This window comes from Lepus europaeus, chromosome 14, assembly GCF_033115175.1.
Source record: "Lepus europaeus isolate LE1 chromosome 14, mLepTim1.pri, whole genome shotgun sequence".
Lineage (NCBI taxonomy): Eukaryota > Metazoa > Chordata > Mammalia > Lagomorpha > Leporidae > Lepus > Lepus europaeus.
The window spans coordinates 34,110,103-34,131,406 of record NC_084840.1 but is presented as its reverse complement, the minus strand read 5'-3'; the positions used below and the strand labels follow the sequence as shown (position 1 = coordinate 34,131,406).

The window sequence follows — 21,304 nt, the reverse complement described above, 5'->3', positions numbered from 1 at the left end:
CATGTTTATCTTTGGATCCCTGACACCTTAATCTAGCACAATAAATTCAAATAGGAAAAAAGTGAGAGTCTTCAATATAGGGCAAAAAAACTGGGGCCAGTATTGTGGTACAGCAGGTTAAGCTGTTTCTTGCAATACCAGCATCACATATCTGAGCGGCAGTTCAAATCTTGGCTGCTCCACTCCCAATCCAGCTCCCTGCTATGCACCTGGAAAGGAACAGAAAATGGCTCAAATACTTGGGTTCCTGCCACCTATGTAGGAGACTGGGACGGAGTTCCAGGCTCCTGGCTATAGCCTAGCCCAGCCTGAGCTGTGGCTGCTATTTGGGGAGTGAACCTGCTGATGAAAAATCAATCAATCCATCTCTCTCTCCCATCCCTATCACTCTGCTTTTCAAATACATTTATTTTTAAGTTCAAAGAAAAATGTGAAAAATCTAGTTTTTGTCAATATTTCATTCACATGAGAGAATCTTTCTGCAATTCACATTTAACCACCCCAAGAAGATGGCTATTTTAGAATATTTTACTTAAAACATGCAAGCAGTTCTTAATAGTCCCTCCTATTTTTAGATTTTTTAAGAAAACACAATTCATTTTAAAACAAAAAAAAATTTTAGAACAAGTTCTACCTGTTGATCAAGTATTCATCCTTTGTCTTATGATGAAACACAGGAATTGGAACACCCCATACTCTCTGCCTTGATATACACCAATATGGCCGCCGGTCCATCATTTCAATCATGGCATTCAGTGCTGATCCAGGAATAAATTTCACTGTTTTTAGTAATTCCTGCAATTGATTCATAAATCAGATCTATTGAGAGAAACAAACTTTCTGGAATTATCATTATCTTTCCTAATGCAATTCTTTATCTGGATATATGTAGTCATACAAGAAGTTCTCCTACCCCCAAAAAACACTGAAGATTTCAGAGTAAATGAAGCAAAGTAAAAATGGAGCCACAAAAGTTCAATACATAATACTCAGAGCAACTTCACCATCTGAAGATTAGTGTGAGAGTTTACATCTATTTCCAACTTACATCAACCTATGGTTAAACCTTTTATTACCAGGTTTGAACTAAGTATTAAACATCATTGAACCACAGTTAAAGTAAATTCAAACTTGGGCCGGCGCCGCGGCTCAATAGGCTAATCCTCCACCTTGCGGCGCCGGCACACCGGGTTCTAGTCCCGGTCGGGGCACTGATCCTGTCCCGGTTGCCCCTCTTCCAGGCCAGCTCTCTGCTGTGGCCGGGGAGTGCAGTGGAGGATGGCCCAAGTGCTTGGGCCCTGCACCCCATGGGAGACCAGGAGAAGCACCTGGCTCCTGCCATCGGATCAGCGCGGTGCGCCGGCTGCAGCGCGCCTACCGTGGCGGCCATTGGAGGGTGAACCAACGGCAAAAGGAAGACCTTTCTCTCTGTCTCTCTCTCACTGTCCACTCTGCCTGTCAAAAAAAAAAAAAAAAAAAAAGTCAATTCAAACTTGATTCAATCACTGTTTAAATGCTTAAAAAATAAGCAACTATTCAATGTTAATAAACAAGGTTTGCAATATAATCTGATTTTTACACAGAAAGGTTTATAAGAAAACACTTTCTCGGCCGGCGCCGCGGCTCACTAGGCTAATCCTCTGCCTTGCGGCGCCGGTACACCGGGTTCTAGTCCCGGTCGGGGCACCGGATTCTGTCCCGGTTGCCCCTCTTCCAGGCCAGCTCTCTGCTATGGCCAGGGAGTGCAGTGGAGGATGGCCCAAGTCCTTGGGCCCTGCACCCCATGGGAGACCAGGAGAAGCACCTGGCTCCTGCCATCGGATCGGCGCGGTGCGCCAGCCGCAGCGTGCCAGCCGCGGCAGCCATTGGAGGGTGAACCAACAGCAAAACGGAAGACCTTTCTCTCTGTCTCTCTCTCTCTCACTGTCCACTCTGCCTGTCAAAAAAAAAAAAAAAAAAAGAAAAGAAAACACTTTCTCAACAGTTACTTCAAATGATTTATCACTTGTCAGGACGTCTCTCACCCTTATTTCTCCCAAAAGTTCAATTGTCAATTACCAAAAGATTAATTGAGAGCAAAAATGTTTAGTAATAATCTCCCCAAAGAGCCAAAATACGCTAGTCTCATGTTTAAAAAAAACCATTCATCTGTTAATAAATATAGTTCATATTTACATAAATATACATTGTTAGATTTTTTAGAAGTTTAAAAGGTTTCCTCACTTACTTTAACTAACAAAAAATACCCTTTGTAGCACTATCTATTGGCAGAACAGCCACATCTCTACAACTCAATTTGATTTAAAAATCCAATGTGAAAATTGACTAGACATTTGATTGTTAAGGAATTACTATTACTTTTTCAAGGTGATGCTAATATACATGCTGGAATACTACGTAGAAGAAATATAACCCGGAAGAAATATTGCCTGGAATTTGCTTCAAAATAATCCAGTGGCTGGGAAGTAAAGCATAGCTGGTAGAAGTACAGATACAGGGTCCGGCACTGTGGCACAGTGGGTTAATGCCCTGGCCTGAAGTGCCGGCATCCCATATGGGCGCCGGTTAGAGACCCGGCTGCTCCACTTCGATCCAGCTCTCTGATATAGCCTAGGAAAGCAGAAGATGGCCCAAGTCCTTGGGCCCCTGCACCCGCATGGGGGGCCCCTGCACCCATATGGGAGACCCCGAGAAAGCTCCTGGCTTCGGATCAGCACACCTCTGGCCGTTGCGGCCATCTGGGGAGTGAACCATTGGATGGAACACCTCTCTCTCTCTGCCTCTCTTCTATTTAATTCTTTCAAATAAATTAAAAAAAAAAAAAAATTTGAAAAAAGCACCAATACAAACAAAATCAGCCAAAAGGTGACTATTTTTGAAGTCAGGTGGGAACACAGCAGTATGTAACTCCACCTTGCCATCTTTACAAAGAGCAACTAACTGAAAACTGTCTATAAAGAAGATTAAAAAAACAAATCTTGGCTTAAACATACTGTTATCAGACTTAAATGTTCTGCAATCAAAAAACTGTAAAGTGCTTGAAGTTATAAATTTTAACATTTAAAAGTAACAAAGGCTTCAGAAGAGTGAAAACAAAAACAACCAAAACATTTATATCACAGTTGTCCACTTTACACATGCCTAGAAAATATAAACTGTTATGCATTGTTTGGCAAAGACCCCAAATTGCCAGCCCAACAAATGAACCAGTAAATACTGCAATATCTTAGATTTAAGATTTAAAACAAAATATGTGTATATTCAGCCTGGTAAGCAAATATATTTGAGGTCTTCCCTCCAACAGAATCAACTTAATCTTTGAGATACGCTTACACTTACACATCCTCACAGATAAGTATGTGTACTAAATGCAAGAGCTCAAATATATATTATTAGTACATCCATAGTATTTGTTAACTCAGATCAACAATTTTTTTCTAATGGACTGCAAATTCACTGTTAAGGAAGTAAAAGGTTTAAAAAGAGTTTTACTGAATGTCCAGTAAGTACCAGATATTGTTCTGCCATCCTGGGGGTGCTGGGGTGCTAAATGACTTGCTAACCCCAGGTCTGTCCTAATTCTATGCTACTTTTACCCTACCAGTCAGGAAAGTCCACTAACTGTGAACAGAACTCCAAGGTCATTCCAGATCTAATTTCCTGCAACTTTACTCCAAGAAATCGTAATATCAGCAATCCTTTCCACTCCAAAAACCCCATCCAACTTCATATACAACCTTTTTATACTAAGTGAAAGACAAACCCAACCTTTTATACCTTGGCTGTAGTCTTAATATCCGAGATATTTACAAACCACTGCTTGCTGGCACGAATAACAACTGGTTTCTTAGTCCTCCAATCATAGGGATAGCTGTGTACCAATTTTTCCTCTTTCAACAAATTCTTTGTAGTCTGAAGCATCTTTATAACTTTAAAAAAACACAATTTATGTTAGACACAATTAAGAAGTGTTATGGGGATGGGCATGGTGACAGAGCAGGTTAAATTGCCATTTGGTATGCTTGTATTCCATATTGGAGTACCTGGTTCAAGTCCAGGATACTCTGCTTTTGATCCAGTTTCCTGCTGCTGTGCTTGGGAGGCAGGGAATAATGGTCCAAATAGTCGGGTTCCTGCCACCCATATAGGAGACCAGGATAGAGCTCCCGGCTTTGGTTTTACCCTAGCTGAGGTTTGTGTGGGTATTTGTGGAGTGAACCTGCAAATAGATGATCTGTTTATCATTCTGCCTTTCAAATAAATCTTTTTAAAAACTAAAGTTCGTGGCTGGTGCTGTGGCGTAGTAGGTAAAGCCACCGCCTGCAGTGCCAGCATCCCATATGGGTGCCGGTTCGAGTCCTGGCTGCTCCACTTCCTATCTAGTTCTCTGCTATGGCCTGGGAAAGCAGAATGGCTCAAGGCCTTGGGCCCCTGCACCTGTGAGGGAGACTTGAAAGAAGTTCCTGGCTCCTCACTTCGAATCAGCGCAGTTCCAACAGTCGCAGCCAATTGGGGAGTGAACCAGCAGATATAAGACCTCTCTGCCTCTCCTTCTCTCTCTGTGTAACTCTTTCAAGTAAAATAAATAAATCTTAAAAAAAAATAAATAAATAAACTGAAGTTCAGTCATTCTATATATAATTTATCTTATTAAAGATTTATTTTTTATTTGAAAGAATTACAGAGAGGCAAAGGAAGAGGTGGGGGGCGGGGAGAGAAAGTCTTCTATCCGCTGGTTACTCCCCAAATGTTCCTAAAGACCTGGGCTAGGCCAGAATGAAGCCAGGAGCCAGAGTCTCCCATGTGGGTACAGGAGTCCAAGGACCTGGGCCATCTTCCACTGCTTTTCCAAGCACATTAGCAGAGAGCTGGATCAGAAGTGAAGCAGCCAGGACTTCAATCAGCACCCATATGGGATGCTGCTGCCACAGGCAGTGTCTTTACCCAGAATGCCACTGCACCGGCCATTATATATTTTAAAAAGCACTACGAAAATCCTAATATACTCTAAACTCTCAGGAGTACTAAACCTAAGCCAACAGTTGCCAAGAAGAATAGCTATTCAGGCACAATCTGAGTATTTCCTGGCTCAGAAAGCAGGGACTACTAAGCGTTAATCAGACTCTAAATCATGTTATTTCCATAGCTCTTTACTTCAATGGAAAAATGTATCTAAAATTCCAAGTTTGAAATTCAGAATCATAATCTTTCATTCTAGGAATCTTAAATTATCTCCAGGTATCCAGAAGAAATCAGGTGTAGTGAGCTGAATTTTATCCCCCAAAAAACATCCTAAATGTCATTAATTGTGAAGACAATCCGAGTTGGAAATATATAATAATAATAATAATATAATAATATATAATATATATAATATAGTTATATATTTATATAATTTATATATTTATATTATAATTTATATTTATATTATAATTATATATAATTATGTATAATATAATTATATATAATATATATTATATATTATATTATATATATTATTGTTATATATAATATATATTATATATATAATAATAAATATATAATAATCTTGCAGATATTATTGAGATGGGGTCACACACACAGTGACAGTGGTCCTTATATTACAGAGATACACAGGAGCTAAAGGTGGCCATGTAACCATAGAGGAGATTGGAGTGGCCCAGCTATAAACCAACAAACCCAAGGATCTCTATGAGAAGCTAAAAAGAGGCAAGTAAGGATCTTTCCACAGAATTTACTGTGTGAACACAGTCCTGTCAACCCCTTCATCTGAACTTCTACACTTTAGAACTTGATAGAGGCCAGCGCCGTGGCTCAACAGGCTAATCCTCTGCCTAGCGGCGCCGGCACACCAGGTTCTAGTCCCAGTCGGGGTGCCAGATTCTGTCCCGGTTGCCCCTCTTCCAGGCCAGCTCTCTGATATGGCCCAGGAGTGCAGTGGAGGATGGCCCAAGTGCTTGGGCCCTGCACCCCATGGGAGACCAGGAGAAGCACCTGGCTCCTGCCTTCGGATCAATACGGTGCACCGGCCGCAGCGCGGCGGCCATTGGAGGGTGAACCAACGGCACAGGAAGACCTTTCTCTCTGTCTCTCTCTCTCACTGTCCACTCTGTCAAAAAAAAAAAAAAGAACTTGATAGAATAAATGTATCTTGTTTTAAGCCACCAAACTTAAAGCCACTTATTATAGTAGCCCTAGAAAAGGAACAAATCAGGTCCAATTAATCTTAGACCCAATGTGGGCAAATAGTTTTTCACAGCACATAGTTTCCATGCCCATAAAATAAGGCAGAAAGACAATTCAAGACCAAAATTCTAAAATATAAGCCATGCAACATGGGTCAATTATTTGCAACAGTTACAAAAGGAGTAGAGAATGTTCTGAGGCACAGTCAACATCTAACCCCAAACTCGAGCATATCTTCCCATAGAAGTGCTACTGCTAATGATTACTTTGGTTGCCCTAAAAATAACACCACTCCCTGTTGATAGTTCTGATTTGCTTTTAAACAAATTGGACAGCTTCAGAGCAAAGATAAACTCCCAAATTCCATTTTAAATCATATGGTAAAAGCATAATGTAATTTTCATTTTTTTGTTACTGCTTAAAGTACAAGAAGGGAGAAAAGCAAGCAACAGTTACTACTGGCTGCTTTTTAGAAAACATGTTTATAATATAAGCAGAAAACAACACTTACCTGCATCAGTTCCCTCGTCAAGGACAGCCTTGTTTCGAAGTTCAGGACCTGCACCTTCTGTGAAAATTCCATCTTCATCCACTAAACAATCCTACAAAGTGTCATTGTGAACGGTTAAAGTATCAAGACATTCTCCCTTATCACAGTATCTGACAAAACAACATGTAAAAGACATTTTAATACAGCCTATTATTTCTCTATATGACTATGGGTACTTCTGACTCAGTCAATACGAATTTGTGAATTTTATACTTTTAAATCACCAAAACAGATAGGTATTTGGCACAGTGATTAAGAAACTTCTTGGGACACCCACACCCTGTATGGGAATTCCTGAGTTGAGTCTTGGCTCTACTTCTGATCAGCTTCCTACTGTAAGTACCCTGGGAGGGGGGTTGCTGCAGGTGATAGCTCAAGTATTTGGGTCCCTGCCACTCATATGGAAGACATAGATGGAATTCCAGCTCCTGGCTTTGACCTGGCCCTGCTCTGGGGAGCAAACCAGCAGGTGGAAGAACTCTCTCTCTCTGTCCTTCTGACTTTCAAATAAAGTAAATAAAAACTTCAAGGCAAAAGTGTGTTATTAAAGCTTATACCTGAAGTTGCATACAAAAAGTAACAAAATATACTAAGCCATCTATAACTGATCTCTACTAGTCACATTTGTACTAGTATTGTACTGTACTGTATTGTACTAGTCATATATTGCATTACACATTGCCATAGTCAACGTACACACTCATTCACTCTGGAACTCATCTTTTAACTAAATGGAAAACTCTGCTAAATAATTGAAGTGTGCAAAATAAATTTGGAGAGGACCGTCAGATAAGAAAAACAAACTGATGGGGCTGGCTGGCATCAGGGTGCAACAGGTCAGTGCACTGCCTGTGATGCCAGTATCCTAGATGAGCACTAATTCAAGTGTCTGCTGTTTCACTTCCAATCCAGCTCCCTGCCAACATGCCTGGGAAAGCAGAAGATGGCATTAGTACTTGGCCCCTGCCACCCAAATGGCATTCCAGGCTCCTGGCTTTGGCCTGGCCAAGATGCAACTGTTGTAGCCATCTGCAAAGTGAACCAGCAGATGGATGGTTGATCTCTCTTCTCTGGCCCTCTCTCTCTGAGACTCTGCCTTTCCAATAAACAAATTTTTAAAAAAGAAAGAAAAACAAAATGTCCTTTTCAACTATTTAATAAACTATATTTGACATTTTTCAAGGACTCAAAGTAAACTGTCTATGTGACTTGATATTTTAAATAAAGTATTTTAAAAAGTGTCCCATGTAATATTCTCACACTCCAACTCTGTTGATTTTATGTTAATTCTGTAAAATAATTCTGAATTAAGATGAAATAATCAAGCTTTAGCATACTGCACAAACCTTAGCATTCCACAAGTTAATTCTGAAAACATAAAGGATTATCAAAAAGTAGGATTTTTAGGAGTATCACTCTCATTCTACAAGATTAGTAATTAAAAGGGACAAAAGAGGATTAGTACCACTGGCAGCTTGTGCTGAGATGCTACACTGTAATCTTCCAAACCATGGGCTGGGGCTGTATGAACCAATCCTGTTCCTTTTGCCATGGTCACATGATTTGCAGGTAAAAGGGGAGAGACTTTATCAGGAATTAAAGGATGACTACAGGAACCATTTTCCAAATCTCCACCTATGGGGAAAGGAAAAACTGTTAAAAATCATTTTATATGGCAATTCTCTCCCTTTAAGGTTAGCTAGAACATCACATTAGCAGTGCAGAATCTAGAACAAAACCGTATGTGCACAAAACTACCTATGCTCAAATCCTGGCTCCCCTTTATTTACTCTATGACCTAACTCAGAGGATGGCCATGAGGACAAACAGAGCTAATGCATTTTAAGTGTCTGGAGCACTCATGTGTATAACACAGTAAATACTTTAAAAATATTAGCAGTTTTATGTACCGATAAAATAAAAATACATAACTCAAATGAGTCACAAAAAAAAAACCCCTTTAATTTACATACAATTATGTAAATTTTGGAACATAAAACCAAAAAAATCCTTTTTTTTTCCTTAAGATTTTATCTATTTATTTGAGAGGAAGAGTTACAGAGAGAGGGACAGACATAGAAAAAGGTCTTTGATCTGCTGGTTCACTCTCCAAATGGATACTACAGCTGGAGCCGGACCAATCCAAAGCCTCCTTCCACGTCTCCCACATGGGTGCAGGGCCACAAGCTCATAGGGCATATTCTACTGCTTTCCCAAGCCATAGCAGAGAGCTGGATAGAAACAGGAGCAGCCGGGATTAGAACCAGCGCCCATATGGAATGTTGGCATCGCAGGCAGAAGCTGAGCCCACTACACCACAACACTGGCCCCAAGAGCAAAAAATGTCTAGACCAACAGGTAGATGACCAATAGGTTCTAGTAAGTTCCTTGTGGGAAACCATTGTTGTTTTCATAACGGAATTCTTAAAGAGATAAGAGATAAACAATACCTGACATTACTGGGAACCCTAAATACACTAGACTTAACATAAATGCTTGTTTCATCTACAATACTATTACAAAACGTGCAATACTATCAGAAATGAGAAAATCATTTCAGAAAATTCAAGCAGTATGCTTGAGATCACATGGCTTAGAAATGATTAAATCCAACTTCCAAGGCAAGTCTTATTCCAACTTTAATGATCTATATGTAATTTTCTCCTTTTAGTAACATATTAGATCCATCACTATTAATTTTTCTACACATCTGTTTTTTCTGACTTTTACTGCCTCCTGAGTTAAATGCTATTAACTAGTTTTTCTTTTACATGTTCTAAAAATAACTCAAAGGCTTTTTTTTCCCCCTCCCAAAGTTTATTTTTCCTTATTTGAAAGGCACAGCAACGGAGACAAGAAAAGAGAGATCCTCTATCAACAGCTAGGGCTGGTCAAAGCCAAAGCCAGGACCCAGGAATTCAATCCAGGTCTCCCATGTGGATGGCAGGGACTCAGGTACATGAGCTATCATCTTCAGTCTTCCAGGCCCATTAGCAGGAAGCTGGATTGGAAATAGAGGCACACTCAATCCAAGGCACTCCAGTAACAACAGCTAAGCCCAAGTCATCAAAATGCCTGCTCCAGGATTTATGTTTTAGAATTATCTGGTTCTCCCTATCCACTCATTGAGATTTACTGAATGTAAGTATGTTCACCCTATCTACTCTCTAATAATTAAAAAAACTTCAGTAATCCCTCTACTCTTCTATGTTCCCCACAAATCATTCTTCACCATTCCAAATTAAATAATGTTAGCTTTTAAAAACTATCTCCTTAGAGAAATCCCTATTTTTGTCTAATCACATAACAAGCAAAACTACATTACCTATTCATACTACCAGAGGAACAATACAATATTTACATTGACATTTCATTTGATAGACTGTTGCTTACTTTGATTTTGGTTAAAAGAGTACAATGTATAAAAATTTCTGAGACTGTTGGCTTTGGCAAAACATATACTAAAAATGCCTCAGAAAAATCACCATTTTCTTATAAACGATGATACATCTTCTGAAAAAAAACTGAAAGTTCATTTTCGTTGGCTTGGCATTTATAGATAAAAAATCGTTTGCTAACTTCAATACTTCAGGATGCATTCTTCTCTTTGTCGTGTTTTTTTGTTTGTTTGTTTTTGTTTTTGTTTTTTAAGATTTATTTATTCAGGGGCCAGTGCTGTAGCATAGCAGGTAAAGCCGCTGCTGGTAGTGCCAGCATCCCATATGGGCACCAATTTGAGTCCTGGCTGCTCCATTTCTGATCCAGCTCTCTGCTGTGGCCTGAGAAAGCAGTAGAAGATGGCACAAGTTTTTGGGCCCCTGCACCTGTGTGGGAGATCTGGAGGAAGCTCCTGGCTTCAGATTGGTACAGCTCAGGATGCTGTGGCCATCTGGGGAGTGAAACAGTGAATGGAAGACTTTCTCTCCCTCTCTCTACCTCTGCCTTTCAAATTCAAAAGGCAGAGTTACACACACCAAAAAAAAAAAAAAAAAGAAAGAAAGAAAGAAAAAGAAAAAGATAGAGAGAATCTTCTTCCATCCACTGGCTCACTCCCCAAATGGCCACAAAGGCGTTGGGCCAGGTCAAAGCCAGGAGCCTAGAACTCCATTCAGATCTCCCACATGGTTAACAGGAAGCCCAATTATTATTTTTTTTTTCTTAAGACTCATCTTATTTATCTGATAAGCAGAGTTACAGAAAGAGAGGGAGAAATAGAGGTCTTTCATCCTCTGGTTCACTTCCAAAATGTCAGCAACAGCCAGGGCAGGGCCAGGCCATATGGGATGCCAGTCCTGTAGGCAACAGCTTTATCCACTGCGCCACAACATTGGCCCCGGGCCCAAGTACTTGAGCCATCCTCTGTTGCCTTCCCAGGCACACTGGCAGGGAGCTGGATCAGAAGTAGAGCAGCCAGGACTTGAACCAGCTCTTAACTAGCAGCATAACCCACTGAGCCACAACATCAGTTCCAGAATGCATTCTTTTCCAAACAATTCATATTAAAGAAGAAAAGTATTAACACTATTTTCAAAAATCTACTCTTTAATTTTCAATTTCTTTTCCTAAGTTTCCAAAGAATAATCTCCATAATCCTATGCTGTACTCTTTACGTATTTTTAGTACAGAGATCAAAGGTTTGGGGAAATAAAATTAGATTTAACCTATTAACTTTCCTTCAGCAATACTTACTATATTGACTTCTAATAATTACTATTTTTCTAGAAAGAAACTCTACCACCTTAACATTATTCCATTTGAGCTGTTCAACTTACCTGCTACATTATTATGTAGTAAGTTCATTGTCAAGAACTTTTTTCCAGGGATGAGAAGTATTCACAAGGTTTTACAATGTGGCAGCTTAATACAGACAACCCAATAATTCTCTGCACAGTAATAATTTGAAACAATTATGTAATCTGGACTAAACGTTTAACCTTTTTATTTCAAAAATTTTTGTAACTTAAGCTTCTGTGATAAAAAACTAACTTGTCAATGAAGGCTTTTCAGCTTCTGCATTTAACAAAGAACTGGGGGGTATACAGTAAAGAACATACTAGGTTCCACTTCCTTCTGGCCATGTCCATACTTATACTTTGCAAGGTTCATGGCCGCTTGCTGCCCTGACAAGAGACCAGACCAGTGAGGCTATTCAATCTTGGACTTGAACCTCAAAACTGTGAGCAAAATAAAACTTCTCTCTTTATAATAAAGAAAATATACACTGTATCCTCTAACTTATCTACTGTATGGTCCTAATATTCTGCAGCTCCCCTTTCTCTCTCTCACTGTGTATAACTCTATCTGTCAAAAAAAAAGGGGGGGGGCACCCTGGCTCACTTGGTTAATCTTCCACCTGCAGCACTGGCATCCCATAAGGGCCCCAGGTTCTAGTCCTGGTTGCTCCTCTTCCAGTCCAGCTCTCTGCTGTGGCCTGGGAAGGCAGTGGAGGATGGCCCAAGTGCTTGGGCCCCTGCACCAGCATGGGAGACTAGGAAGAAGCACCTGGCTTCTGTCTTCAGATCGGCGTAGCTCCAGCCATAGTGGCCATTTGGGGAGTGAACCAATGGAAGGAAGCCCTTTCTCTCTATCTCTCTCTCACTGTCTATAACTCTACCTGTCAAAAAAAAAAAAAATATTCTGCAGCTCCGTTCCTGCCTTTAACACAAAAACCTTTATTCTGTTAAGTTTGTTGAAATTTGTAATTACTTATAACAGCATTGATGAATTGACAGGGCTTCCCTATTCAGCAAGGCAGTCTTTCCATTTTTAAAAAAGATGTATTTATTTGAAAGAGAGGCAGAGGTAGACAGACACATCTTCCACCCGCAGGTGATGGCTTTTAATTGTTATGCCACGGCAATAGCCCTTCTTTTTTTTAACCTTTACTCATGTGATTGTTTCTTAGCAAAAAAACGAAACAAAACAAAACAAAAACCTCATGCCTTAGGATCAAAGATAGTTTTAGACTTCCAGAGCTATATTCCATATTTTAGAAGTCCCAACTCATAGCTTACTAATAATTCCTTTGATGGAAGCACTGCCCTTGGAATTATTTTAAAAATTTATTCAATTCTCTATTAAAATATTAGAAGTATATTAATTTTCCTCCTTGCCCCTTTATTAATGCAGACAAGAAGGGGCCAGCACTGTAGCGCAGCAGGTTAAACCGCTGCCTGCAGTGCTGGCATCCCATATGGGTGAAAGTTCGAGTCCTGGCTGCTCTACTTCCAATTCAATCTCTGCCATGGCCTGGGAAAGCAATGGAAGATGGCCCAAGTCCTTCGGCCCTTGCGCCTGTGTGAGAGGCCCGAAAGAAGCTCCTTGCTCCTGGCTTCAGATCAGCTTAGCTCCAGTCATTGTGACCATTTGAGGAGTGAACCAGAGGATGAAAGACGTCTCTCTCTGCCTCTCCTTCTCTGTGTAACTCTTTAAAATAAATATTTTTTAAAAAGCAGATAAAAGCAATTTTAATAATTTTGCATAAAATTTTGCAAAGTATCTTCTGGACACTTGCCAGAAGTACCTTTTTTTTTTTTTTAAGATTTATTTATTTGAAAGTCAGAGTTACACAGAGAGAGGAGGGGGGAAAGAAAGAGAGAGAGAGAGAGAGAGGGACGGAGAGAGGGAGGGAGGGAGGATCTTCCACCTGCTGGCTTGTTCCCCAATCGGCCACAACAGCCAGAGCTGTGCTGATCCGAAGCCAGCAGCTTCTTCCGGGTCCTCCACGTGGGTGCAGGGACCCAACCACTTGGGCCATCTTCCACTGCTTTCCCAGGCAATGGTAGAGAGCTGGATCAGAAGTAGAGCAGCCAGGTCTCAAACCGGTGCCCATATGCCGGCACTGCAGGTGGCGGTTTAACCCACTACACCACAACGCTGGCCCTACCAGAAGTACTTTTTAATTAATCTGTGTGTCTTTGTCAGATTCACATTTTTCTACTCTGCAACCATATTTAACACACAATTCTCTTCAGTAAAATCAATGCAGAATATATGCTAGAAAGCTAGAGGCTGTATCTGTTTCAATTCACAATGATCAGTGTTCAACAAAGTAGTGATTGTGGTAGTCAGAACATCTATAACTCTTTACCTGGGAATGTTGAAATAATCTCAAATGTTGTTTCCAACGTAGAAGCAACAGATGCCACTTTCTCTTCAGCCAATATGTAGAGATCTCTAGAATTGGAACATTTCACAAGCGCATACCTAACATAAAATTTTGAGAGAAAATTACTTATAATAAAAAACAGGAAAAGCTATAGATAACATTTTTTTTTTTCTGTATCACTTCAGAAAAACTAGCTTTAGGGGTTTGTGCCTTGGTGTCATTGGTTAAGTCTCATCTGCTCTGCTTCCGATTCAGCTTCCTGCTAATGCGCCTGGGAAAGCAGCAGGATGGCCTAAGTGTTCAGGCCCCTACACCATGTGAAAGACCCAACCGAAGCTCCTGGCTTTGGTCCAGCCCAGCTCTAGCCATGGTGGCCATTTGGGGAGTGAACCAGTGGATGAAGAATCTCTCTGCCTCCCCCATCCCCACCCTGTAACTCTGCCTTTCCAAAAAAATCTTATAGAGAAAAAAAAAAAAAACCTAACATCAAAAAATACTATTTTCAAAATACTTCATACTTTATTTCTATTTTTTTGGGGAAGACAAAACAAATGTAAAGCCTTAAAAGCAATCAACCAAAGCTTAATAAAATTTATGAATATAAAAACTAGGACATAATTCATTAACTTTTAAGAGGATAATGAGGATGAAACAAAATCAATGATGGAATGAATCCTATTAGTGAATAAAACAAAACCTGCATTAATATACCTACTTTGACTCTGGCATATAACAAACAGCCTGATTAGCTGGAATTGTCCAAGGCTGGGTGGTCCAGGCTAAAAAACTAACAGGAGATGAAGTATCTCCTGAAAACAGAGTAATAAATATGTTAGCAAATGTTTTAACTCTGTAACTTGAATAAGATAAGGCAATGAATAAATCTTACCTATAAGAGATGCCAGCTTAGGGGGCGGTTTCAAGAGAGGGAACTTTACATATATTGAACGACTAACATGTTCAGGATTATATTCAAGTTCTGCTTCAGCCAAAGCAGTCCTAAAGATTTAAGAATAGTACACAGGAATATCTGAAAGCAGCACAAATTTCTCCCTTTTAATAATCAAAAGACACATATGTACCTTGATGAGGGAGACCAAAACACGGGTTTATAAGATCGATAAACCAAGCCCTGTAAATCATAAACATATCATATTAAAGCTACAATTTTTAACACATACTTTAACACACTCAATAATTAAAAGAAAAAGACAATTCATTACCTTATCATACATTTGGTAAAATATTCTCAACTGTTTGGCCTCATACTTTGCATCATAGGTATAGTAGCAATTATTCCAGTCTGCCATTATTCCCCATCGAATAAACGCTGATTTCTGTTTCTCAATGGCTGCTTTAGCAAATGATCTAGCTAAAAGATAAAGCAGAAAAAAAATTTTTGAAAACAAGTAAATTCAAAATCTTACACATGGTTTATTTCTCTAAATGCAGGTGCTGCACATGGCTGAGATGTGGCAGAGGCTTTTTTTAAAAGATTTATTTCCTTATTTAAAAGGCAGAGTTACAGAGAAGCAGAGGAAGAGAGAGGTCATCATCTGCTGGTTTACTCCCCAAATGGCCGCAATGGCAGGAGCTGCACCAAGCTGAAGCCAGAAGCCTGGAGCTTCCTCCGGATCTCCCACATGGATGCAGGGGCCCAAGGACTTGGGTCATCTTTTACTGCTTTCCCAGGCCATGGCAGAGAGCTGGATCGGAAGTGGAGCAGCTGGGACTCGAACCAGAGCCCACATGGGATGCAAGCACTGAAGGTAGCAGCTTTACTTGCTAAACCACAGTGCCGGCCCCAAGAGAAGCCTTTGTCTTTTTTTTTTTTTTTAAAGATTTATTTATTTGAAAGTCAGAGCTACCCAGAGAGAGAAGGAGAGGCAGAGAGAAAGAGAGAGAAAGAGAGAGAGAGAAAGAGGTCTTCCATCTGCTGGCTCACTCCCCAATTGGCCGCAACGGCCAGAGGCCTTGGTGTCTCGTCTTGTCACATGAATCCTGCTACAGAGACTATGAAAAGTTTTAATAAGAATATTTGAAAGCATTCATAAAATACAAATTCTTTCTTTTTAAGATTTTTATTTATTTATTTGACAGGTAGAGTTACAAACAGTGAGAGGGAGAGACAGAGAGAAAGATCTTCCTTCCATTGGTTCACCCCTGAAATGGCCGCCACGGCCAGAGCTATGCTGATCCAAAGCCAGGAGCCAGGTGCTTCTTCCTGGTCTCCCACACAGGTGCAGGGGCCCAAGCACTTGGGCCATCCTCCACTGCCTTCCTGGGCCACAGCAGAGAGCTGGACTGGAAGAGGAGCAACCGGGACTAGAACCCGAGGCCCATATGGGATTCTGGCGCCACAGGCGGAGGATTAGCCAAGTGAGCCATGGCACCGGCCTGTAAGATACAAATTCTAAAACTGACCAGAATTTCAAAAAGTCAAAATGTTATTAATGCCTTCTGTATTTTTCAGATTGTACACAATAACTTTAGATTTAGAAAAAATGGACTGGAAAAACTATTCCTCATTATCTCTTAGTTTAAGAAAAGGACAAAGAATAATTCTCATATATGCAAAAATCATTCAGTATTTGAATCTAAGCTAATGATAACGTATTTCACAAGAAATAACAAAATCCCCATAATCATATCAAATACTGTAAAATACTAAGAAAAGAAGATTCCTTGGGGTAACCATTGTGGCACAAAGGATTAAATCTCTGCTTGGAAGGCTGGCATTTCATTGGAGTGCCAGTTTCAGTCTTGTCTAATCAACTTTTTTTTTTTTTTTTTTTTAAGATTTACTTATTTATTTGAAAGAGTTACACAGCAGAGAGCTGGATTGGAAGTGGAGCAGCCAGGACTTGAACCAGCATCCATATGGGATGACAGCACTGCAGGCGGCAGCTTTTACCCGCTACACCACAGCGCTAGCCCCTCTACTCAGCTTCTGATCTAGCTTCCTGCTAATGTGCCCCGGAAACAGCAGATGATGGCTCCAGTACTTGAGGACCTGCCACTCACAGGGGATACACAAGGATGGAGTTCCTGTGTCCTTGCTTTGGCTCAGCATAGCCCAGACTGTTGATGCTATTTGGGGAGTGAATCAGCAGAAAGAAGATCCCTATCATGCTGCCTTTCAAATAAAGTAATTTTTTTAAAGATTTATTTATTTGAAAGGCAGAGCTACAGGAAGAGACAGATAAGACATCTTCTATCTGCTGGTTCACTCTCCAAATAACCACAAAGGCCAGGAACTTCTTCCAAGTCTCCCATGTAGGTACAGGGTCCCAAATACTTGGGTCATTTTCCACTGCTTTTCCAGGCACATTAGCAGAGAGCTGGATCAGAAGTAAAGCAGCAGAGACTTGAACTGGCACCCATATAGGATGCTGGTGTCACAGGCTGTGGTTTTTCCTGCTATGCCACAACAAGGGCTCCAAATAAATGAACCTTTAAGAGGGAGGTAAGGGGGAAGCACTGTGACATAGTAGGCTAAGCTTCTGCCTGCAGCACTGGAATCCCATATGGGCACCAGTTTGTGTTCTGGCTGCTCCTCTTCCAATCCAGCTCTCTGCTTGTGGCCTGGGAAAGCAGTAGAAAGATGGCCCAAGCATTTGAGCCCCTACACCAGCATGGGAGACCAGAAGAAGCTCCTGGCTTTTAATCTGCTTTTGTTTAGCCATTGCTGCCATTTGGGGAGTGAACAGCTTATGGAAAAGTTTTCTGTCTCTCCCTAACTCTCTCTCTCAAATAAATAGATAAAATCTTTAAAAAAAGAATCCTTCCTAGTTCAATCTACTGAAGGAAAGTATGAGATTAATCTAAAATATATTTATTTCAGAATTTGCTTTTGATTTAGCACCTGAAATATGTTAACAGGCCTTATCCAGGAAAGTTTAAAAATTAGCCAAAATAGTAATTTCATAAATATGAACACTGGGACAGGTATAGAGGTATAGCAGGTTAAGCCACCAATTATAATTCCTGTATCCCATATCAGAGTGTTAGTTAAGAGTCCTAGCTACTGGAATTCTGATTAAGCTTCTTGCTGATCACCTGGGAAGCAGCTCAAGTTGGTACCTGTCTTCAGTTGTTGCAGACACATGGGGAGTGAACTAGCAAATGAAAAATCTGTCTTCTGTCATTGTGCCAAACAAATCTTTTTAAAAAACAGGAACATTGAAGAACTTAAGCATTTGGAAATGTAGTGCTTCCTACAATCTCCAAACAGCAATTCCCACAAAAAGCAATTACAAATCCAAATTTTATGAGCTACAAAGTGGTTTCCAACATATCTCATTACAACCCAAACAAAACAAAGGTCCCTTTGGTAAAGCTTCAACTTTACCAAGGAACTAAAGTGCTTAAAATAGCATTTAAAAGTAGAAATACAGATTATTTACCTTTCTCTCTAATTTCCATAGCTGAAAGATTCTGAGCTTTTCCACCAAGTTCTGATAATACTTTTATTTCAATAGGCAACCCATGGCAATCCCAGCCTGGCACAAAATGTACTTTGGAACCTCTCATCATATGGTAGCGATTGGCTATGTCTTTCAAAATCTGCAAGGATAAAATGATAATCATCACTGACATATCAAACACGTGGTCTACAACTTTTTTTTTTTTTTTTTTAAGATAGGGGTTACAGAGGCAGAGAGAGCAAGAGAGAGAGATATCTTCCATTCGCTGGTTCACTCCCCAAATGGCCACAACGGCCAGAGGTGGGCCGATCCAGTGCCAGGAGCCTGGGGCTTCTTCCTGGTCTCCCATGCAGGTGCAGGAGCCCAAGCATTTGGGCCATCCTCCACTGCTTTCCCAGGCCACAGCAGAGAGCTAGATCAAAAGTGGAGCAGCCAGGACTTGAACCAGTGCCCACATGGGATGCTGGCACTGCAGGCAGTGGCTCCACCAACTACACTACCATACTGGCCTCCTTATTTTATTTTCTTAATGTAATATCATTTTTTTTTTTTTTTGACAGGCAGAGTAGATAGAGAGAGACAGAGAGAAAGGTCTTCCTTTTTGCCGTAATGTAATATCATTTTAAAACACTGAGAAAGCCCAAATTTTAGAGGGCTTATATAAAATAACCTATTAAATCGCCTAACTCAAGTACTAAACACTGAAGTAACAGATATTTGAATTTTTTAAAAATGTCATTAACTCTCCTTCCAAAAAGCAAAAGAACAAAAGATCTCAAATTACTGGATTTTTTTTTTTTTTTTTTGGTAAAGCTGGAATATGAGAAAAAGCAGCCCATCTAAGAAATAAGTGTTGTGGTGTAGTCAATAAAGCTGCTACCCGCGATGCCAGCGTCACACATGGACACCCATCTTGTCCTGGTTGCTCTGCTTTTTATTTATTAAAGATTTATTTATTTGTTTGAAAGTCAGAGTTACATAGAGAGAGGAGAGGCAGAAAGAGAGGTCTATCCGCTGGTTCATTCCCCAACCCGACACAATGGCTGGAGCTGTGCCAATTCAAAGTCAGGAGCCAAGAGCCTCTTCCTGGTCTCCCACATGGGTGCAGGGGCCCAAAGACCTGGGCCATCCTCTACTGCTTTCCTAGGCCATAGCAGAGCTGGATCGGAAGAGGAGCAGCTGGGACCAGAACCAGCGCCCACATGGGATGCAGGCACTGCAGGTGGCGGCTTTACCCGCTATGCCACAGCGCCAGCCGGTTGCTCTACTTCCGACCCAGCTCCCTGCTAATGGCCTGGGACAAACAAGTGTTTGGGCCCCTGTATCCACATGGAAGATCCAGTGAAGTTCCTGACTTTGGCCTGGCCCAGCCCCAGCTGTTGCAGCTATTTGGGAGAGTGGACCAACAGATGGAAGAACTCTCTCTTTCTCTCCAACTGTGCCTTTCAAATAAATGGTAGAAAATAAAATCTAGATCATCTAAAAAACCAGAGTACAAGTCAACTAGAAATTTGTTTTACTCTTACAAAAAATTAACACAATTACTGCGTTATTACATTGAGCTTAAAAATATTAAAGAACTGCTGCAAAACTTACAAAGCACTCTACTCAAAAGAATGGAATATTTTAGTTAACTCAGTCAGTGACAAAATTCCTTACTGAACAGTAGACCTCTTCATTGGGTATAATTAACACTGGTTTGCCTTTCTTGGTTCATTTAAGATATCAGCGGGCAGGAGAGCCTTTAAAAAAATGTATTACTGGGGCCGGCACTGTGGCGCAGCAAGTTAACGCCCTGGCCTGAAGCGCTGGCATCCCATATGGGTGCTGGTTCTAGTCCCGGCTGCTCCTCTTCCAATCCAGCTCTCTGCTATGGCCTGGGAAAGCAGTAGATGGCCCAAGACCTTGGGCCCCTGAACCCACGTGGGAGACCTGGAGGAAGCTCCTGGCTCCTGGCTTCGGATCAGCACAGCTCCAGCCATGGCGGCCATCTGGAGAGTGAACCATTGGATGGAAGACCTTTCTCTCTGCCTCTCCTCTGTGAAACTCTTTCAAACAAATAAATAAATTTTTTAAAAAAATGTATTACCATTATAGATTAGGCAATCAAAGGCCAAGAACAGATGTGGCTCCAACCTCATAATGCCCCTCTTCTGAAGAGGAAACAATGTTCTGACCACTAGTCCAGTAGCCCAGAAAATCTTTTCCTCCTTCCCACACCTATCAAAAGTAGAAAAGATATTACACATTCCTCCTATCCCTTCCCCCCTAAAAAAATATAACAATCAGGCCGGCACTGTGGCTTAACAGGCTAATCCTCTGCCTTGCAGCGCCAGCACACCGGGTTCTAGTCCCAGTTGGGGCGCCGGATTCTATCCTGGTTGCCCCTCTTCCAGGCCAGCTCTCTGCTATGGCCCGGGAAGGCAGTGGAGGATGGCCCAAGTGCTTGGGCCCTGCACCCGCGTGGGAGACCAGGAGAAGCGCCTGGCTCCTGGCTTCAGATCAGCACGATGTGCCGGCTGCAGCGGCCATTGGAGGGTGAACCAACGGCAAAAAGGAAGACCTTTCTCTCTGTCTCTCTCTCACTATCCACTCTGCCTGTCTAAAAAAAAAAAAAAAATATATATATATATATATATAACAATCAAACTTTTTACCACAGAACTGGGGGGAGCCTTATAATATAGATGGTAGTTGATGGTAGTTACAAGAAAAATTAATCTAGTCATAGAAGTCATACTTAAGACTTTAGGTCTATTATTTAAATCAATCAATATATAAATAACCTCATTACTAATTAGCCCTACTGGAAACTATTTGTTTTTATCTGTCTCTTCCCTGTGAAACATAAGCTCCATGAAATCAGAGATCCCATCTGTCCCTTACACCAGTGAGTTCCATCACTTATGATGGTGTCCAGTACTAGTCTACCAATGGTTATCTAATAAATGAGTGTATGCATTAGAATATGTCATCTCATAGGCAGTCACTGGTCACATGTGATTTCGGGTGGTAGTCCCTATTGAGATGTGC

At 40.9% G+C, this 21,304-nt stretch overlaps 1 protein-coding gene across 1 annotated transcript in view; it reads right to left on the bottom strand.

Annotated features, from left to right (window-relative positions):
• Positions 1–21,304, bottom strand: part of IARS2 (isoleucyl-tRNA synthetase 2, mitochondrial) — a 77,064-nt gene that overhangs the window by 48,396 nt on the left and 7,364 nt on the right. The window contains exons 3-12 of the mRNA XM_062210373.1: positions 18,251–18,410; positions 15,068–15,216; positions 14,927–14,976; positions 14,734–14,843; positions 14,560–14,653; positions 13,827–13,942; positions 8,202–8,371; positions 6,698–6,788; positions 3,778–3,929; positions 635–795 (exon numbers count right to left, since the gene is read on the bottom strand). Of these exons, the coding sequence (XP_062066357.1) occupies positions 635–795; positions 3,778–3,929; positions 6,698–6,788; positions 8,202–8,371; positions 13,827–13,942; positions 14,560–14,653; positions 14,734–14,843; positions 14,927–14,976; positions 15,068–15,216; positions 18,251–18,410 (1,253 nt within the window). The remainder of the gene's footprint in view (positions 1–634; positions 796–3,777; positions 3,930–6,697; positions 6,789–8,201; positions 8,372–13,826; positions 13,943–14,559; positions 14,654–14,733; positions 14,844–14,926; positions 14,977–15,067; positions 15,217–18,250; positions 18,411–21,304) is intronic.